Genomic DNA, 21158 nt, shown 5'->3' with positions numbered 1-21158 from the left:
GATTATTTACGCCATAGCAGATAAATTTCCCATACCTAACCAGTGTGGACTTACACAGCTGGTATATTTCAGTATATTTCTTAAACGCTTAATAAGTGTGTTTGGAAATTGAACTTGTGGTCACGCTGGCATTTGGAGAATGACTAATTTTGCCAGTGTTACAAGTGTATTTACTTACTTATTAAGTATTTACTTGATGCCGAGCTTATTACATACAGCATACAAAAAAACCACAACAAAGTGCATTTTTACGTAAATCGGCGGTCAGAATTGTATTGTAAAGCTGCAGCAAAATGAAGAAACAATTTGCAAAAATTAAAATTGCTGCAGAAAATTTATCTAGGTAAGTTCAAAGGCCAGGGCAGCAAAGAAGACGAAGGCGACGACAACGACGACACACATCGAAAAATACATACTTGTTATGTATGTAGTTTGTCTTCTCCAGCCGCACACAATAATCGACGGGCAGGTGTTGCCTAATAACAACAACAATAACAACAACCACTGTAAATCAATGCCAAAATAAAGCACAGCATTTGCATTTCACGTTTCATTTCGTCTGCTTCGTCGCTGCAATCAACGAGTTGTCAGCTGCGCCGCTGATGACCTAACGGCAGTGGTAGCTCATTTTATGTGTAATGGCATTTTACACGCACACCACTGCAAACATAAACAGATATACATTTACGCAAATATTGTATCATACACACATTATGTTTGTATTCACGGCAGATCAACAAAATCAGACTGCAAAGATTCTGAACTTGAGACAATAGAGAAACAAGTGGACAGATATCGTGATACCATCGAGAAGATTGTGCGAAAATTACCAGCTTTAAGTAGCGGAAGCAGCAGTAGCAGTAGTAGCAATGGCCAAGTTAGCAACGAGGAACATGACAAGCGGATTAAGAAGAATAGTCACTACAAGATTGCACAAGCGTTGGATGAATCCGCCAGGGAATTGCCCAAGGATATGCCACTGCAGAAAGTCCTATCGAATTGCGGTGAGTATTGATTACGGACACGCCTTCCAAGCGCATATTGTGTACATGTATTATTGCGTGTGTGTGTTTTAGTGTTTGTTGTATGCTTTATCGACATTGATAAGAAAAAGAAGAAACAAAAAAAAAGGAATGAAATTTGAGTTCGCGCAAAACGCGCAAGGTGTGCACAATAATCTGCGTGTGTATGTGTGTGGAAATAGGCACACACATACAATACATATGTAAATAACTATGCATATATGATTATGACTGTGTGTCACGGGCTTGCGTGCACTTTATAAATGTGTGAGTGTGTTTGTGTATATGTTTTGTGGCCTCGCCTTGTCTGCGCTTGGCCTTGTGGCATTTACATTTCTCAACATTGACGCGACGTCGATTTCTCATTGTTGTTGCTTTTTTTTTGTGGTGTTGTGGTTTCTGCCGCTTAGCGCGTTTTTTAATCATAATAATTTTATGATGACTTTTTTCGTTGCTTTCTTTTCAACATCCATTCGCTGCTGGCTGTTTGCTGCTCTTATTTTATTTGTGTATCTATTTAGACAGTTTATTTATTTTTTTTTTTTGTTTTGCTCGTTATAGTGGTGTTTATGTCTACTATTTATCGCCCCTTACTCAAGCAACTCCCTCTTGTTCATTTATATTTATGCTTTGGGTTTATTGCTGTTTTCTACAAAAGTCAATTGTGCATTTTATTAATGAAGAAAACAAAGGCAAAAGTAAAAGTAACTGCAATCATTATGATGTGATTGCCGATTAAAAGTAAAAGTTGTGCCAAATATTATTCATATACTCGATTATGAATAAATATGGACGCAACCCCCACACCTTTTTTTGTTTCTGCCCTCCTACATTTTGTATTATTACTCATTATTTTGGTTCCACTTACACTTTTTGCACACATACACTACCATACACAAGTACACACTCACACACACACACTGTGCAGGCAGATATGCGTGTGCCAATTGAAATTCAGGCGCTCTGTCTGCGGCGACGGAAACTGTGACTGCGGCAGAGCAACACACTTACAACTGCAACTGTAACTGTAACTTACCTTGGTTCAAGTGTATTTGATTAGTGTTGCATTTGCGACATTACGACATAAGTAAGCTCTTTGTTTACAACACAAAAAGTCGTACATGTTTAATAAATATACTGTGCGCGCTTTAAACAATGAACTTTAGATTAGCACCGCCTTTGTATAAATTTAAAAACAGACACTAGTGATTGTAAAAGTAAAACATTATATTTATTTAGTTTTACTTTAATAACAGAATAGTTGGCTTAAGCACGAGTTTTTACTTAACTCGCTAAAGTGAAATTGCAGTTTTGTGAATACCACTGGATTTTACTGTATCGAGTGTGAATTGTATGATGTCACGTTTTAATAAGCTTTAATCAGCAATCGCAATAATTACAAATAGACGTAAACATTAATTATTCGTTTGTAGCGAATAATTATTAAAATATTTATTACAAGGATTTTTTCCTTAATACAAAAATCAATTGTAAATTAATGTGTTTCTGAAATTACAAATTGTGAGGTGGCGCTGACTTGTGATTTTTTATACTGTATTCTTTAATCTGTATTCTTTCTTTAATATTTTTTTTATTATAAACATAATAATTAATAATTAATGTTAATTATTTTCTGTGTCGAGTTTTAGTTTTGTAGGGGTCGATTTAAATGTCGAGTTCCATCAGTTTTAACCCACTGTGCCTAGTTTGCTCGTTGTAACTTTATTTCTTAGCCACGATGCGCTTCAATTCAATTTTTTTCCCTATCTGTCGTCTCACTGCTACAGAGAGGAGAAAAACGAGCATATCTTATGGTAAATGTTATACTCCAGTGGTGTTGTCGCCTCGACTGCCTACTTCTCGGGTGCCTCTCATTGTATTATTCGCTCGCCACAATAGCGACGGCAGCGGCAGCACTGCACTCAACACAATTATCACAATTTTGCTTACTCAGCATCGTCAGGCTCGTTACGCCTTCGTCGCCGCAGCTGTTGTCACAATGTGCGGCCCACAGTTTTGAACCGGCACAACAACAACAATACTATCTTTGCTACCGTCTTCGCCCGCGATAAGGTCTTAAATAAGCATTGACTTCCTCACTTGGGCTCTCCAATACAAACACAAACACACATAAAATATAGTAGACACTTTGCATCATTTTGTGTGGCTGTAAAAAGCAACTAAAGTTTTGTATTTATTTTGAATCTTTCGCAATTTGCAGGCGAACTGGAGAAGACTATTGCCGAATGCAGCATCGAGAGCGAACTGGAAACGGAGACCAAAGTTGTGCGGCGTTTAAAAAACATCTTAGATAAAGAAATACAAGAGATCTCAACATTAAAGCGTAATGTGTCCCGCACACTCCAGGAATACACTTCACTGAAACGCAGTCATGAGGTAAGAAAAACAAAACAAATCTCTTTGCTAGCTTCATTATTATCAAGTACGGGACTGAGAGTTAAAGTTAATTAGTTAACTCGAATAACATCAGCATCAGGCGGTCAAATTCTTCACGATAACAGCACAAGCACTTATCCAAATTGAGGAATTCGCTTTGATTATGATGAAAGTGAACAATGGAAGAGAAGCCGCAGCTGCGACAATAACAAAATAATAGCAACAACTATAATCACAACAACAACAATAATGGCAATGGCAATAATATTTATACAACTTCTCGACTGTTGCCGTGCGTGAGTGCCTTTAAATAGGGGACAAGCGCACAGTGGTTTAGTAGTTCAGTAGTAGATATATTTTTGCAAAACGTTGATTAAGTACAGCTTTTAGTTTGGCGCAAGTGTGAAAGAAAATTACTTTTGTTCAAATTGGAATATAAATTTAAATTTGAATTTAGTGTAGCTTGTCGCTGTAAGAAGAGACGATCAGGTTTAATTTGAGTCGAGTTTAATGTTGTTTGAGTTGTAACTTATTTTACTTGGTTTCAAATTGCGCTTGAAGCACTGTGCGTCGTCGAGCGGATGACAAGCGCCAGCAAGAAAGCAATCAATTTTTTTAATTTCAGTTTATTTCTTTTTTATCTATAAAACTCGCACAATTGATTTGTTGGTGTTGTTGCTGTTGCTGCTTGCCAGGCTATTCGCTTTATGCTGGCGTCGGGTTTCTTTATGATATGTCAGGGAGGATTAGGTGACTTTTGTTGTGTCTTGGTTCCACATTGCCGGGTTTAACGTTCTGTTCCAATTTCTATAGACACACTTTAAGAGTTTTGTATATTTATGTCTTTTCCGTTAAGGTTCTGCCAAAACTGTTACGATTACTTGTCAAATTTTCTGACAATGTTGACAACTTTTTCTTTTTTTGATGCATTTTACTTTATTGTTATTGTTTTTGGCATTGTTTTCCGTTGTTGTATATAACACATATAAGCTAAGACAACTCAACGACACGCTTTATGCCTTATACGCGTATGTCGAGTCACCCAATCGAGTACCGAGCTGGTCATTGTCGTTGTTGTTGTTACTTTTGTCTAGAGTTGCTGTTGCTGTTGCTGTTTAAGGTGTCGGAAGACGTTCATTGACTTGATGGAGACACAGTGACATCATAATTGAAAATTGAGTGAGTCGAGTCAAATTGAAGCGAGTTTCGTTGAATAAGTAGCATCAACTTTACGCATTAATTGCCCCACTCAAGTGTCAAACTAGTACTACATACAAATAACGTTTGATAGAATTTCGAGTTATGTTCGCAAATAATGGTCAACAGTTATTTACACTCGACCATAATCTTATCATCCGTTTCGCTGTGCCTCCATAAAGTTGATGCGGGCGCCTGCTAATCAACGTCTAGCCTTCTATTGGGAGCGCTCTAATTGAGCCATGTACATATGTTTATACTTTGAATGTTCATGAGCTCAACTGACACAGTTACACGTATGTATTTGGTGTGTACCTTGCTTGCAAGTGCTAGCTTTGGTCTGGGCTGACACTGGAATGCCAGTAGGTAATGTTAGCTCAACGTCACTGTAGTTTTCATGTAGGTCGTTAGAGGTTACCCACATTGAAACGTGGATGTGAAGTGAGTCACACGGAGCCATTGGAGATGGTATTGCGACTTATAATTAGATGCTTGCCATTGTTTTGCGCACTCGGTTCGGTTCGGATTGGATCAGAGCTGAAGATTGATTGGCAAACAAAACGAGTCACAGCAGCAGAGAGGGGTTGAGATTTCAATTTGTCACGATTTGTTTATTTTTAGCTAACTTACGTCGCGAGAATGAGAAGGGGAGATCCGCGTGTATTCAAGTGAAATTTTCTGGATAATCGGTTCTTAAAGTACGATATGTGCAAGATAATATTATGTTGAGTTAGTTCTTTAGTTGGTGGGATTGTTGGGGAATTCGTTATTTTTGTTTCTCTGCTTCTGCACAATACTTCAGCAAATCTAAACAAATATTTGTATTCAAATGTTTTGAGGTTCTTCTGTTATATTGAAGTGGTTGTGAGCATAACAATAATAGTAGTTATTACTCTTATTCTTTGTATAAGCTATAAGTTCGCAAGAATTTATTCTGAGAGCTTCACTCATATTTTCTTATCGCTGTGCCGCTGCCGTAAATTTGAAGCCATTTTTATTTACACGAATGATTCAAACTCGCGGCAAATTGAAATTGGGCACTAGCAAGTTGATATCGGTCAGAGGCGAACATATATATACATATGCGTTGCGCGAGATATTTGAAGCATACGTATATATATATTGTAGGGTTTAGAGTGAACAAAGAGATTGATTGGAGCAGCTGGTCAGTGAATCTATTTATAAATATATGTTAAGTGTCAAAGCACAAACTACAGACAGTTGTCGACCTGGCTTTTAGTCATGCTGCAAGATCGTACAACACACTTGCAGAGATAATACAGTTTGATAGTAGGAGGTGGTGTGTGGGAAGACGAGACAACTAAAGCGTCATACTTAAGCTAGAGCGTGTGAAAACGACACCGGTAATTTGTGCAAACAAAAGAAAGCAACTCAATGCGCGGCGAGGTGGGGTGAATAAATAGTGAGAGATTGTTGTGCTTATCGCAAATGTTTGTCTAACTGTTTTGTTTTTTTGTCAAATTTACAGGCTGCCATTCGGCTGGAGGAACCCGCCGCTAAGGTGAACAATATAAAAAGCCAACAGGAGGAGTGCGAACTGAAGCTGGAAAAGGAGCGAGATGCCTGGGCGGCCCAAATGCTGGAACTGATTGCCAAAGAGGACGAGATTGTCAATTGCATTCGCGACTATGTGCTCAACCAAAGAAACTATCATGAGCGGGCACTGCAGCATGTGAATGCCTCACTGGCGCGCATCCAGGATACCATTCAGAGCACAGAGAAGTCCCGCTTTGGCACCTCACTCAAGGAACATCTGTCATCGAATCATCGCGATATTTCCTACATTGTGGAACTTTGTTGCTGTTGTCTGCTGGAGCATGGACTCGAGGAGGAAGGTTTGCTGCGAGTGGGATGTGCGAGCACCAAGCTTAGACGGATGAAGCATGCACTGGAGGCGCAGCATGTGAAGACGCCGCTGCCGCTAGAATATCAGGATCCACATGTCATTGGTTCCATATTAAAATTGTATCTCAGGGAATTGCCGGAACCGTTGCTGACGTACGCGTTATACAAGGATTTTATAAAGATAGCAGAGCGACACACCGAGGCGGAGCGGAAGACAGAGATTAAAGCAATACTAGGTAAACTGCCCAAGGAGAATTACGTCAATCTTCGCTACCTCACAAGATTCCTGGCGCTGTTGCAGCAACGAGCTGTGCATAATAAGATGAACTCCCAGAACCTAGCCATTGTCATGTCGCCCAACATGCTTTGGCCACGCGTTGATAAGAGTAGCAATGCCGCCGCTGATTATATTGGCCAGGTGAACAGCTCATCGGCAGCCAACATCATTGTGGAGCTGTTAATTAGCCAATGGGATTACTTCTTCGACGGAGAAGTTGAGTTTTATTTGACCCTGCAGCGTCAAAAACTTTTTGTCGAAGGCAAAAGCAAATCGAATTCCTCGAATGAACATTTGGACAAGCATGAAAGTGGTGAGTATTAATGAGATACCATAAACGACATTTAATAATTGAATGTTTGTATTTATTGACCAGAAGTCATTGAGAGTCCGCGCTATGGAACACTGCGTCGCCAGAAGCCCAATGCACCTTCGCCACCTACCAAGAACGAAGCAACAACCAATGGAGGTGGTACAACTAATCATTCGCACTCGACTAGGCCTCATGCGAAGGAGCTATTCCCTCAGCAGCCGTCGCAGCAGCAAGATGACAAGCTGGAAAAACAAGAGAAACCCGCCAAGCCACCGCTTCCTAACTTAGCGCAGTTTCAACAGCCTGCTACACAGTCTGCCGTCAGCCAGCCGACGCACACGCAACTAGAACCGCTGCCGCCGCCTCCGGTGACACCGGCCAAGCCTGTGCCGATGACGCGGACACAATTCTTTGGACTGGACAATCTGCCGTCTCCCACAGCTGATCGCAGAAGCATCGACAGCATTGGTAGCTTTAGATTGAAGCCGGATTTACCACAGAAGCCGCAGCTACCCAAGCGCCCCACGGCGCTAGGCGTAGGCGGCGGGAATGGAGTTGGCTATAAAAGCGATAGCAAGAGTGACGACGAAAGCATCACGCCTACACAGGCACACATCGATAATGGTAATAGCACTGTACGTTTTACAACTGAGAAGTTCATCGACCAGCTGCGGCAGGAGAATTGTTATACTAATGGAACGCGAGAAGAGCCGACAACTAATCCTATAGCAACAACTTCAACATCAACAACAAGCACAACAACTGTTACATCAGCAGCAGCGGGCAAGGAGCAGAATCATAACCACAACCATGAACAAGATCCAGCAAATAATGCACAGAAAGAGCAACAAACGCCAACCACGCCCATATCGCCAAACTCATTTCAAACGCCCAAAAGGCCGACGGTACCAGCGCCTCCGCCGCCAATGTCTCTACGAAAGCAGGTCGATTAGATAGTTTGTGAGAGTAAAAACGAGAATAGAGTCCTTAGGGTTCGCTACGATGGCGCTTTCTTAGTTAATCGTAAGACTTGAACGCACAGTAATTTAGTTAAACAAAGCTTTTTAATAAGTTGCTGGCGGCATCGTGGATGTATATATGTTATCATATATATAATACCACTTTATGCTTTAAGGAGAGCAAGCAACTTAATTCTGTATTCTGCATTTGTATTCTTTGCATTGTGCATTCGCAATTTGAACTGTATGTGTTTTAAGCCATATGTTAAAACGATATCCATATACGATATACATTTATCTATAAACTTATTATATACAAACATTATATATATATATACATACATATGTAGTCTGTAGTAGGCATCCATGATTAACTCAATTGTCGAAATTTGATTAGCTGCCCAGCGAATGTTTTTTTTTAAATTACTATGTTAATATCCTTATTTGAAGGTTGTGATAGACAGGAAGAGAAAGGTTTGTGTTTCCTTAATTTTGCGTTGCTCTGTTGCTCCCCATTTTTCTGAAAGACAATTTCTATTGTGATTCTTTAATTTAATTAATGCGATTTGAAAATTGTTCAAAATTTGTTGCGCTTTGTACTTTGTTTATTTTGGGCTATATAGAAAAATTATCATGCAACCACTGTGTATTCCTTTATTCGTATTTTAATTTGTATGCGAAAGCGATGAGAAGATACATACGCTTAAGCGTTATTTTACGTTATGTACATATCTCTTTAAACGAAGTCTTATCAATTCTTATTTTGATGTATTCTGTATTTTTGCTTTACTAATTTGTATTGAAATTATTATGATTTTTATCTATAATAAAAACAATGTATGAAGATTTGTTGTGTATATGAAATATACATTAAAAGTGATTATATTTTAAAACAGATTTTTAATCGTTTTTAATTTTGTTGCCTTAAATGCATTTATTTAAATGTGAATCCATTAATCCCATTCTCCCATTTACATATATCTGAACTAGTTAAAAGTAACGCACTTAAGTCAACAATTCTACTATATGTCTCCAAAAGATTTGTGTATTATTTTTCAGTTCCAAAATTACCTCTCCAAGCAATGGATAAATTTGAATATTCGTGCCATAATTGAATTGAATACCTGAACATACCGAAACATTTCCAAATAAAGCTTAATCTCGTGACACTCTTTCTAAATATTCCAGCAATATAGATTATCCTAAGCAATTTAACATACATATATATCAAAGTGCAATTTTTTCTAGTTTGTATTGAAAAAGACCAAAAAAAAGAAAAATCTTATGCAAAATAAAAAAAGTTGTACACAATTATAGTACTTATTATAGTACAGCTGGAAAATCAGCAAAAACAAGAAGTAAAATTAATGTTGAAAAATTGAAATATATATTCTGCTACAATTTAAATAAATGCGCCACACATTTGGAGCACAAATGGATGTATTTATTTTACGAAAGTTATTTAAATTTATTCCATATGTATAATATTCTATTTTATAGTAGGAATATAGTTAGGGACTAGCTTATACAGCTGTCGGCAGCTGTTCGCTGCGGAATGCAAATGTCAAAAGCAGAAAATGATCCTGTAATCTTCAAGAATCTTATCAGATTGTAGGAATAACCTAATTGTGGTTCCACTGGACGTTTTGAATCGCTGCAAACTGTCTGCTCATCCGCTTCCGGCGTGTTATCCAGTTCACGCACATAATCCATAAAGTTGTCTACGCTTAGAGGCGTCTCTTCCGCTGGCTTCGAGTTACTTGCACTTTGGATTTTTCGTTGAAACTCACTGCGATAATAATCGTTGATCATTGACATCATGCTCTTGGAATACCTTTATTTAAGTTGAAGCACCATTTCAATATATTCTTAGTAAAATTTATGTCTATCGCTTACCAATAGATAATGCCAATGAGCAATATGCCTTGCATAAATGGACCCACCATTGTGTCTTAAAACTTCAATACGTCTATAGAGCTATTGCTGTTGCTGCCGTTCTCGAAAACTTTCCCACCATTGATTAAGCATATAAAACTGTTCCTTAATGTTTGGCCATGCCATGGTAACAATCAACATTACGGTATTAGCAAAGACGAACAATTTCATCATCTCAAATGCTGTGATTCGAAAAATATTGTTTATAAATAAGTCATAATTTTCTTGGGATTAATGCATATTTACAGACCCTCCGGCGTGCGAAGGTAATCCCCGAAGCCGGAGTTTAAGTCCTTTTCCTGCTCTTCCTTGTGCTCATGCAGATGGGGCTCTTTACCTTCTTTTCCCTTGGTCTTACTGCCTTCCGTCCTCTCCTTGTGCCCACCGTGCCCGCCGTGACCTTTGCCGTGTCCGCTGTGCTTGTGCCTGCCGTAGCCTGTCGATGTATTCGTAAAGGCGGACTTCTTGGATTTCATGGCATCCAAATTGAGCACAAGCAGCAGCTGCTCTCAACGTCGTAACGACACCAGCTCTGTTCCAGCAATGACGAGCCCCAAAAAAACATTTTACGACCCATCGTTGTGGCTGCTCGCAATTTTATGGCTTCATTTTTATCGATTTGCGATTCCCATTTGCCGCGAGTTGCCACGTTCAGCAGGTGAAATTACGGGTACACCTAAACTGCCAGTAGAGCAATGAGCTTAACATATCTATGCCTATTATATTTTTGTGTCAGCGCTCTCGTAGCTTGGCTTGGGACAGAGTACTGACTAGATCTGCTCAACTAACAAATCAATTCTCTGCTGGGGTTGCTTACAAAGTTCTGAAACTGATAAAATTTTTCTTTTTAGATGATTGCACAGTCCCTTCGGTCATTATTCATATGACAAATATTTCATTAAACGCACTTTATTTTGGTAACGCGACATATTTAAATATTGGATATTTTTCTTTGAGTTTTCTACCACAGTGATTTTAATATGCGCAACTCTTAGATACTTTTACGTCTTGCAGTATAGACATCTTTTTTTGACTTTCAATATGAGTTCTGTCTTAATTTTTTTAAGAGAGGTGATGGCATATTCAGATATTCGGCATATACAGACGCAAATGATTTTAATATTATCAGCGTCGTTGTATTTAATGTTTTGTTGTATTTAAACATTTTAAATTTCAAACATGGAATTGGCTAAGCATTATTACACTTATATAATATTACCTACATACATTTAAATTTATATCTAACTAATCGTATGTATTTTACTTATATTTATCTATTAATAATAAACAATTTGCTAGTTTATCACGTGCTACAAATGCGTATTAAAACTGACAGCATCGTTGTATTGCTCTTCTTGTTGCCTATCCGCTTCCTGTTCACTGTTCACCGGGGTGCGGAGGCAACAAGTGCAGATTCCGCCCAATATGACGAGCACACAGAAAGTGGACAGCGACAAGGCGATGTTGAGCTCCTTGAGTACTGTGAGAAACGAGGCGGAAAGCAGCCAAACACGTGCCCATGTGACCACAGAGAAGGCGAACGGGGCACGTTTCTCGGGCGGCAAAGACTCGCCCATGCAGGTTAGTATCATGGCTTGGGCACACGAGATGCCAGCTTTGGGTAGAACGGCAAAAAAACATCCATAGAGCAATCTCATAGATTTCGGGTACTGCAAGATCGAAACGGCATTAGCTTGGAATGTGTCAGAAGCAGCAATATACCTACTCTCGACATGAGTAAAGAACCAGCAAAAGCATCCCACGCATCCACCCACGATGCAGAAGCCGCCCGCCCATTGCCACTTGTGGGCATTGTGCTTAAACGTCAAGTACATGGCTAAAATGCAGCCTAGAATTTCGAAGACACCAACCACCATGGTATTGGGTGACAGAAAGTCGCGTCCAAAGGAGCGTATGTTGAGCAGCAGACCCATGTGACCAATGAGGAATGTGGCCAGGGCCATGTGGGTGGCCAGCATATGAAGCTTGGCCCGTTTGTGACCATGCCATAGTTCTAGCCAACGAGCAGGAGGCGGCTGAGCGCGGAGCTTCTCGCCCAGATGTTGCAACTGTATTTCCAAGTCGTGAGGTATCTTGGAGTCGCGATCATTTATGCTGACTGCATAATGAAGTAGGTTCATGACGTGCTCCACTGCGGCATCCAGGGATACGGATCGCTGGAGCTGCCAGCGTGGCGAGTCTGGTAACCAGGGCAGCAGCAAGACTATGATGAAAGGCAGCGACGTAATTCCAATATAAATCTGCCGCCAACTGTGGGCACCAACAGCAATTGCAGGAAGTACGATGATGCCAAGGGACCAGAAAGTTTCATAGAGCAGCAGCACGCCCTGGCGATACTTACCCGATGTAATGTCCGTAACTGAAAGATCAAAGCAGACGGGATGTGAGAAACATAAGGACAGAGAGCAACCAGTGGAGTACCTACAAATGGTCTGACCAGCAGTCATCATAAGGGAACAGGACACGGCCGACAGGCAACGAAACGAGCAGTGCAAACTGAAATCATTGACCAGACCAGTTGCCACACCACAGCAGAGCAGAGCCCAGATGCCAGAGATGTAGACACGCCGCGGACTGACGACCCGCATCAGACGCGTGGCAACCACGCCGCCGACAAACATGCCAAAGAGATGCCAGTACTGCGACCAGGCCACAAATATGTCACACAAACAGACCAGGTCGAACTCCATGATCAGCGAGTGAAAACTTTGGGCATAGTGGAACTGTTGGCATTGTCGCACCGCATAGTTGCCATCACCGTAGGATACCAACACGGAGCATTGATCCTCGCTGACGCTGCAGTTGTCCATGGCACCATAGGCGCTGGTATCGCAGCTGAACTCCTCGTTGGGATAGATGTCCGGTGCCGTGAATATGATGCAGGCCATAAACCACGCGGCGGGAATTTTGCAGAGGAAGATGATCAGCACGGAGCGCAGTTGCCATATTCCAAATTTTCCCAGAATCTGTGCGATGATGTCGTCGGGTTCGCCTTGATTTGTCTGCTCCCTGCATTCCGTATCCTGGCCACCGTGTATATAGGATATCTGAGCCAAGGCATCGGGATGTGGCGACGAACGACGCGACTTGGGATTGTCGCCATGGACGGGGTAGATTTCAGTCATCATCGGTGGCCTGGCTTACATTTGCATTCGTAATTTAGTAGCGACGTCTTGCTGGTTTCGACCCTCCAGCATAACTGCGACTTCGCTAGAGGCTTGCGTCAGCAGCTGAACAACATGGTAATCGAAGCGAGAGGTTTCAATTGGTGCTAGTCAACGATATCGTCGCTAATCAAATTGTCACTGAAATTAATCAGGCAATTTCAATTGTCCACCTGTCCGCCAACGAAGTCACACATCGAAAGTTCGTAAACGGTTGTGTCAATAAGCGAGTGGATTTTTTTATTTCTAACAGATTTTCCATTAAAGGCATTGACTTGTTCTGAAACAGTTGCACAACAATTTTATTCAATTTATTTACCCGCTTAACGACTCGTTAGCGGGTGAGCCGAGACGCAACCACAAAGTACTTTTCAATGGCGCCATCTGTCGGCGTAACAAGTATAAATCGGGTGTCATTTACAAACTCACAAATAAATAACCGCTAACCTTTCTTCAAACAAAAAGTTTTGAAAACTGCATTTCGGATAATAATGAACTCGTAAATAATATGATAATAATAAGTGATATGCATAATTGTTCTAAATTTTGAATTAAAATGTTGTAATACGTTTAGGGTAGTTTCAATTGTCTAATTTGTTTAAGTAATTCATTTGGATTGAATGTCTTAGTATTATTGCGTAATCTATAGCGAAAGAGTTACGTGAATGTTGTTTACGTCGCAGTGAGTAAGTGACAATTCAAGTCCAGCTTGAACTAAGAGCTACAAACGGCCAACTTGTGGCTAAAACGTGTTTTTGTAGGACTTAACGTCACTGGGTAAGCTTTTCACTTTCTTTGGAGAAGAAAAATAAACACTTGTGAATCGCACTTGCACTTGCAGTTGATGCTGGGAGAAATGCAATGGCAACTCAGTTGCATTTATGCTACCAAAGTGAACACATGTGCCAAAGTATGGAGATCGTTAGTACGGAACCAAAAATGGATCTCTACCGAGAGGCGATCGTCTTTATAACAGGTAATCTTACACTTGAGAGTAGCTCCATTATTATTGCGTATTTTTGGATACAGGTGCCACGGGATTTGTGGGCAAGGCCTTGCTGGAGAAGTTGCTCTGGAGTTTTCCACAAATCAAACGTATCTATATGCTTATTCGACCCAAAGGCGGCATTACGGCCGAGCAGCGTTTCCAGAACTTCTTGCATAATGGGATCTTTGAACGATTGCGCAGTTCGTATCCCGAACGCCTCAAGAAAATCGCCTTTTTTCCTGGCAACATTGAAGATGACAACTTTGGTAAGACGATTGAAAATGAGTGAAAATCACTTCAGAGTCATTAAATCAATACCAACAGGTTTAAATGAGCTCGACAGACTTGAGCTCTGTGCCCAGGTGAACATTATTTTCCACAGCGCGGCGACAGTAAGTTGAAATTTGATATATACACGCACCACCCACCCACTCAAATATACAAATAATCAACGCCCACAGGTGCGATTTAATGAGTGTCTAAAGGTAGCAGCACGTGTCAATTCAGTTGCCACCTACAATCTGCTCGAGATGTGCAAGGAGATGCCACAATTGAAGGTAATTATCAATCTTAAACATTGAATTATCACATCAGCACAACTGGCAAAGAAACTTTTGTGGTAAACAACTTGCAAATAAAAGTGTCTTTACCATAGTGCGTAAATAACGATGTTAAGCGAGCTTTAGACTTATAAATGTTTTAATCTGATTGAGGGAACGTTCTTTGAGGGAGCCATTTTCACTTATAACTATCATGAAACTATCTGTGACAACTTAATGAAAACTCATTTTATGATTTCAGTAAAAAGGCTTATATTCAATACTTATTTTCAAAATGGAATAAATTTTGCAAGCATGCCTTATTTTTGAACTATTTTTTATATAAGAGTTAGATTAAATTTGGATATTGGTAAGGTTATTGTATTTTTATGAATAATAAAATCGCCATTATGTTACTTATATAAAATATTCGTTGAGAAACATAAGCATAGAATTGTAAAAATTAGAAAAATTAGAAATTGGAGTTTATCCTCGACTCTAACATTTACTTTAACTTGTGTCATTACCTACAAATACAACGCAAAAAATGAATCTTTTAATCTTATGATAATTATTTTGCAGAGCTTTCTCTATGTTTCCACCGCTTACTGCAATCCGGGACGCAAGTATGTTGATGAGCGAATCTATCCAACACTGCCGCCAGTGGATTGGCTGCAGTTCCTCACCTGCACCAAGAAGATACCCGACGAGTATCTCAATAGAATGGCTGACTACATAAAGGGACCGCATGTGAATACTTACACCTTCACTAAGTCAATAGCCGAGCAGATCGTTAACTCCTACAAGGACCTAATACCCATTGTTATTGTTCGTCCTTCGATTGTGACGGCTGCGTACAAGGAACCGTATCCTGGATGGATTGATAATATTCAGGCAATCAGTGGGATTATGATGGAAATTGGCAAGGGCGGAATAAGCAGCATATTGGGCGATAAGAATCTTATCTGCGATATTATCCCAGTGGATTTTGTTGTCAATGCCATGATCATGATGGTGCACAAAGCTCAGCTGGGCAGGTGAGTAAAACTAATAATGGGGAATGTATTTTTCTAGATTCTTATCTTTCGGTGCAGCATCAGCATTTGCAATGCCACTTCGGGTGTTACGAATCCCATCAGTTGGCAGAGATTGGGTCAACTCACCATGAAATGGTCACGCATTTATCCTACCAAACGCATGATCATGTTTCCCAACTTCAAGTATCGACGCAGTGCTTTCAAGCATGAAGTTGCAGTGTGGTTGCTGCACTTTGTACCCGCTATCCTGATGGATCTTTCTACTCTGGTATTGAAGCAGAAGAAGCGACTTGTTACTCCGATTGCCAGCAAATTTCGACAAGCCTGTTTGGCGGGTAGGAATTGCGAGTTGTTAAAATTAATCATAGGATTAATCAAGTTAATATCCTTGCAGGCAGCTTCTTTTCGCTTAATGAATGGATCTTCAAGAATCGCAGTAGATATTATTTCAAGGATCTGATTGAGAATGGCACATTTCCCATGCTCTATTGGAATCTGGATGAATTGAACTATGATGATTACGTTCGGCGTCATATGATTGGCATTAATAAATATCTACATCGTGAAAAGTCGACAATTAATGCGAATAAAATGCATGTAACAAGGTGAGTTTTATCATGGATTTAAAGTCTCTTCTCATATATAATATTGGAATATTCTAGAGTCTATTGGTTTTGGATCTTCGCACATATTTTCTTTTATATGTTGATTGCCTATGTGCTTATGTTATAGTCAGAAATTAAATAAACGACTGTTGAGATTTTGTGCAAATCACAGAAAATTGAATTTTATTAGCTAATTTGCAAGTTGCAACTCCTGATCTTAACCCCTATAGGCGTGTGTTATTGACATCGGACTCAATAGTCCAAACTGGCGTATGCAATGGCGACTGCTCCTTCTTGTCCTGTTGCTCCAATTGTGGCACAACAACTGGAGCTGAGCTGGTTCGGGGCGTGAGCAGCAAACACGTGCAGATGCCTCCAAGTATGCTGAACACACAGTAAGAGGTCAATGACAAGGCGGTATCGATCTTTTTGAGCACATTGAAGAATGGTGCTGACAGCAGCCAGACACGTGCCCAGGTGACCACGGAGAAAACAAAGAGTTGCTTCTTATTGGTGGGCACTAGTTCGTTCATGCAGGCCAAGAGCATTGACTGGGCACAGGAGACACCAGCCTTTGGTATGGTGGCAATAATCATCCACAGCGACACCTTTAAATCAGCATCCACTGTAAAACGAAAAGTTAACATTTAAAGAAATTGAATTGAACTTGGCAGATTCGCAGAACTTACTTGAGTCGGCGCCAGTGAAGAGCCATCCCAGACAACCAAGCATGCCGGCGAGTATATTAAAGCTGCCAGCCCATTGCCACTTCCATTTGTTGTGTTTCAGTGCAAAGTGCAGTGCCAAGAAGCATCCAATGATCTCAGAGAAACCTGAAGACAAGGAGATTATTGAAAAGAAGATACTCAGTAATTGTTTTGGGAAGCACAGAAATATTTCAATAGTATGTATAACTATTATTAACAGTACTTGAACAGTTAACATAACATTCACATGTTAAAGTTAGAGGTTAACATTTTGCCCAAGGTTGAGCTACAACTCAATTTCATATCTATTTTCAATAAATGTTTCCTTCGCTAAATACTGATCTTTTCAACATTTTTAGAGACAATTGTCTGATCTGATCTTTCGACATTTTGAGAGTCAAGTTGTGGGTGTAAAAGTAAGTAAGAAGTGAAATTTGGAAGAGATCAATACAAACAAAACGAACAGATGAATATTGCCTAAATTATTTAACCGGGTATAAAGCCACTGTTCACAAACAAATCTTACCCATTGCTATGGTGTTGGGTACCAGATAGTCTCTGCCAAAGGATCGTATATTAAGCAACATGCCCATGAAGTTGATGACAAAGAAGGCCAGGGCCAAGTGGGCAGCCACCATGTGAGTCTTGGCACGTTTGCCCTGCCAGAGCTGTGACCAGGGAGCTGGTGCTGGTTGTGCCTTCAGCTTTTCGCTAAGCTGCTCCAACTGCTGCCGAAAGTCCGGAGGTATTTTGAAAGTTCGATCGTTGATTTCGGCGCCTTCGCGCACCATCTGCTCCACGCTGTCGATGGCGTATCGATCGGCGGCATTTCGTAGCAGCCAGCGAGGTGAGTCTGGTGTCCAGTAAAGCAATACAATCAGCATGATTGTAGGGAATGTAATTCCCACATAGATCAAAGACCAGCTGTTGAAGAAAGACGACAACGTGGGCAGTAGAATGACGCCAACGGACCAAAAGGTGTCGTAGAGGATGATGGCACTAACGCGATGAATTCCAGCAGTAATATCGCTAACTGTTAAGGACACATTTGAATTAAACATATAAGAAGACATTGACTTGAATTTGACTTACAAATGGCTTGGCCTGCGGTGAACATGATGGCACAGCACACGGCTGAGAGACAGCGGAAGGCGCAATGCAGGCTAAAGTCGCGGGCATAGCCGGTGACAACGCCACAAAGGATCTGGGCAATGGCACCCACACAGTAGGTGACCCGAGGACTGATCCCACCCATCATCTTGGTGCCCACCACGCCACCAACGAGCACGCCAAAGAGATGCCAATACTGTGTCCAGGCAACAAAGATATCGCGCAGGCAAACAAGATTGAACTGCATGATCAGTGAATCAAAGCTGGACATGTACTCGAACTGCTGGCACTCGCTGCTGATATTCGAGGACTCATCCAGCACATAGCACTGGTCATCCGAGACGCTGTAGTTGGAGCTGCTGTTCAGGTGGTTTGTATCGCAGGTGAACTCAGTGCCGGGATAGAGTTCGGGGCCCGTGAATATGATGCAGGCCATGAACCAAGCGGCAGGAATCTTGCACAAAAAGATGATCAGAATGGTGCGCAGTTGCCAGATGCCGAAGTTGCCCACCACATCGCCAATGATGTCGCTGCATGGAGCTGCTGCACAGCTGGTTACAGGTGAAGCTGGCGTTGATCTCCTGATGCTGCCTGTTCTATTGCTGTTGGCACTCGGTTGACTCGACTGCACGACATTGCGATGAGATAGTTGCGGACTGGGCGATGGAGAGCGACCGCAGCCTTGGATTGCTGACGCTTGATTAACCATATCTATAGTAGGCAATTTCTAGTGGGGCATTTTGTTATTGAACACAATGCCTGACTGCTCTTCTGTAAATATCAAAACGAAGGCGAAACATGTCGGTAAGTTTACTGTGCGTGCCACGCTTTGTCATTTATTTATTTTGTTTATGTATAAATATTAACAGTCGAAACATATATATTATCACTTGTTTACCCTCAAAACATTTCTTCCCCAATACCCCTTTCGCCAGACTGTTCAATTGAAATCAATTGAAAGCAGTTACAGCTGAAATCAGTTGACTTCCCAAGTCGACAGTATTGAGTTTCCAAGCAAAAAATTCATGAAATGCCTGTGGTTCGAAATTTGATCCAGTTTTTCGTGAGTAATTTGCCTTAACTAACGAACGGGAAGATCTAATGAAGCTAGAATTAATCAATTTGAAATGTTTGCCACACTTTCAAATCACTAATTGACAAACTATTTATTTATTATAATTGTAATTTTGAAATAGATTGTGTAGTGCAATGTTATAGCTAGAGAATAAATTTTACACTGTCTTTGATTCAGAAGTTAATATTTTAAACTTTTTGTGTTCTTTGGGTTGACTCATAGAATTTATTAAAAAAGGTATGTGCCTTAAAAATATAACAAGGAATAAGTTATATAAAATACTTTATTAAAAGCCTAGAACGTTCTCCAAGGAAACGGACGGACATAACTATATCAAGTAAGATAGAAAACTCCATTTAAATATGGATATGGTATATGGGATAGATTGATTTGCAACTTGGCACTCTTGTCCGTGGCTTTTTATAAAGGCATACCACTTGAACTCTGAATTGTTTAGAAACATAAGTAAGTTTCAGTCCGCATATTGCAGTCTTATCATCATTGCGGGTAAACATTGATTATCAGCATTTAACTGGGCTATTCTCGTATCTTTATAAAGAATTGCAAGATATCTCTCAATTGTTATGCCCACTAGCTGACCAAAATCGCATTTGTAATAATTATTTACCAGTTAATATTGATTTTCTATTAAAACATGGCTTTTAGCAACTTCATTTCACAGATTTCCCGAGAGAGGTGCTAACTCCGGCTGATATATCAATATGCATATGGAGCAGAGACAGTTTGGAACAATGCCCCAGACATCTGTCAAGCGTCGTCGCATGGGGCGTGCAAATATTTTAATTTCAAATTTAACCGGTAGTGTTAATTGCAGGGGGGTTTGCTTGACAAGATCTACGAAAACTGGTTCCCCAATATTTCATATTTGAATTTTCCATTTGAATTCCAAAGCAATAGATTGGCACTTTTCTGTTTGCTGACCATGGGACGAACACAATTAGTTGAATTACGAGTAGTTATTGAGCAAATGCAAATTATTAATATAGCAGAGCGCAGTTCGTTAATGGACTATGGGCAATATTAGAATATTGTTTTAAATTAATTAGCCAAGCAAATGAAAGTGATCAATTTCCGCAACTGATGCAATTTATGTCTCTATATTGGAAACGTTTAGAACAACTAATGCTAATCAAAACCATTTAGAGAGTTTCAGAGGCCTGACGTATATATTAGTTTGATTTGTATTTACTTTTTATATTTACATACACATATACGTATTTTACAATTTTGGCTCACTTTTTGTGGAGTTTTTTGGACTTTAATTAACACAAAGTTTTTTCTTTTTCAATATTTTATAAGAGACTGTTTTATTCCATAAAATTCCAGCAGTGTCTCTTTTATTTATTTCGAAGCACACAAATGAATATAAATTTATTAAGCAACAATAAACAATATGTTTGATATGTCCAATCGTAGATGACAGATATTCAATTTGCCCGTAGCGCGTTTTTTCGAGCAGCGACTCCAACAGCGCGCGAGCGACTTAATCGGTTGAGGAACGGAATCCAACTGACGACGACGATGGCACCCGAGGCGTTACGTAGAATTCGAAGACAAGTCAGTTGTTGCTCCGATACTCGACGCGTTAATTTTCTTAATGAATTTGTGCAAATAATTTAAAGCTGTTGACTGTCTGCCTTTCAATCCGAATGTGATGCGTGTCAACTAGCTCACTCCCACCGGAACTAATGCCTATCAAGTTTATACAGGATATTGTTACAAGTGACTGAAGTTTGTATGTCTACCCCGTTTCCACTTATAATCAATAAAATTCTTTATTTTATTGCTGTGGAGACAAATAGTGGCTGTTGCATTCACCGCCATATCAGTTGAATCTTCAATTGATTATGAGTTTTGTGATACAACTGCTGATAAGTGTCATTAAACTTATAATAATCAAGTAAATCCACTTAGTATATTTGATG

At 40.2% G+C, this 21158-nt stretch overlaps 6 protein-coding genes across 9 annotated transcripts; 2 read left to right on the top strand and 4 right to left on the bottom strand.

Annotated features, from left to right (window-relative positions):
- The first annotated feature begins 142 nt into the window (after positions 1-142).
- Positions 143-8928, top strand: LOC133835849 (rho GTPase-activating protein 92B). Of its 2 annotated transcripts, none has more exons than XM_062265976.1 (5): positions 143-343; positions 733-1004; positions 3244-3419; positions 6106-7072; positions 7139-8928. In XM_062265976.1, the coding sequence occupies exons 1-5, from the start codon at positions 294-296 to the stop codon at positions 8023-8025; spliced, it is 2352 nt and encodes a 783-aa protein (XP_062121960.1). In that variant the 5' UTR covers positions 143-293; the 3' UTR covers positions 8026-8928. The 2 variants fall into 2 exon arrangements, with proteins under 2 accessions (XP_062121960.1, XP_062121959.1); XM_062265975.1 differs by having other exon boundaries at positions 144-343; positions 7136-8928.
- Positions 8562-10066, bottom strand: LOC133835859 (uncharacterized). Its single transcript, XM_062265996.1, has 2 exons — positions 9928-10066; positions 8562-9865 (listed from the first exon to the last, which is right to left on the bottom strand). The coding sequence occupies exons 1-2, from the start codon at positions 9975-9977 to the stop codon at positions 9550-9552; spliced, it is 366 nt and encodes a 121-aa protein (XP_062121980.1). The 5' UTR covers positions 9978-10066; the 3' UTR covers positions 8562-9549.
- On the bottom strand, positions 9956-10520 carry LOC133835858 (uncharacterized). The gene is made up of 2 exons (XM_062265995.1): positions 10217-10520; positions 9956-10148 (listed from the first exon to the last, which is right to left on the bottom strand). The coding sequence occupies exons 1-2, from the start codon at positions 10440-10442 to the stop codon at positions 10009-10011; spliced, it is 366 nt and encodes a 121-aa protein (XP_062121979.1). The 5' UTR covers positions 10443-10520; the 3' UTR covers positions 9956-10008.
- Positions 10521-11215: 695 nt separating this feature from the next.
- On the bottom strand, positions 11216-13265 carry LOC133838777 (solute carrier family 22 member 3). The gene is given in 4 exon segments (XM_062270004.1): positions 11216-11609; positions 11611-11636; positions 11693-12346; positions 12413-13265. Coding segments are annotated over 4 exon segments (1716 nt in total). The 5' UTR covers positions 13116-13265; the 3' UTR covers positions 11216-11276.
- A 754-nt stretch (positions 13266-14019) lies between these two features.
- LOC133835730 (putative fatty acyl-CoA reductase CG5065) lies at positions 14020-16480 on the top strand. The gene is made up of 8 exons (XM_062265780.1): positions 14020-14127; positions 14181-14405; positions 14464-14531; positions 14601-14696; positions 15261-15715; positions 15773-16050; positions 16110-16320; positions 16378-16480. The coding sequence occupies exons 1-8, from the start codon at positions 14052-14054 to the stop codon at positions 16445-16447; spliced, it is 1479 nt and encodes a 492-aa protein (XP_062121764.1). The 5' UTR covers positions 14020-14051; the 3' UTR covers positions 16448-16480.
- LOC133835724 (solute carrier family 22 member 13) lies at positions 16421-20751 on the bottom strand. Of its 3 annotated transcripts, none has more exons than XM_062265771.1 (5): positions 20423-20751; positions 18120-18908; positions 17554-18060; positions 17010-17153; positions 16421-16945 (listed from the first exon to the last, which is right to left on the bottom strand). In XM_062265771.1, exons 2-5 carry the CDS (start codon positions 18844-18846, stop codon positions 16545-16547), a joined length of 1779 nt encoding a protein of 592 aa, XP_062121755.1. In that variant the 5' UTR covers positions 18847-18908; positions 20423-20751; the 3' UTR covers positions 16421-16544. The 3 variants fall into 3 exon arrangements, with proteins under 3 accessions (XP_062121755.1, XP_062121754.1, XP_062121756.1); XM_062265770.1 differs by having other exon boundaries at positions 20440-20751; XM_062265772.1 differs by having other exon boundaries at positions 20470-20751.
- Between the last annotated feature and the right edge of the window lie 407 nt (positions 20752-21158).

This window comes from Drosophila sulfurigaster, chromosome 2R, assembly GCF_023558435.1.
Source record: "Drosophila sulfurigaster albostrigata strain 15112-1811.04 chromosome 2R, ASM2355843v2, whole genome shotgun sequence".
NCBI lineage: Eukaryota > Metazoa > Arthropoda > Insecta > Diptera > Drosophilidae > Drosophila > Drosophila sulfurigaster.
This window is presented reverse-complemented; position numbering and strand designations above follow the sequence as displayed.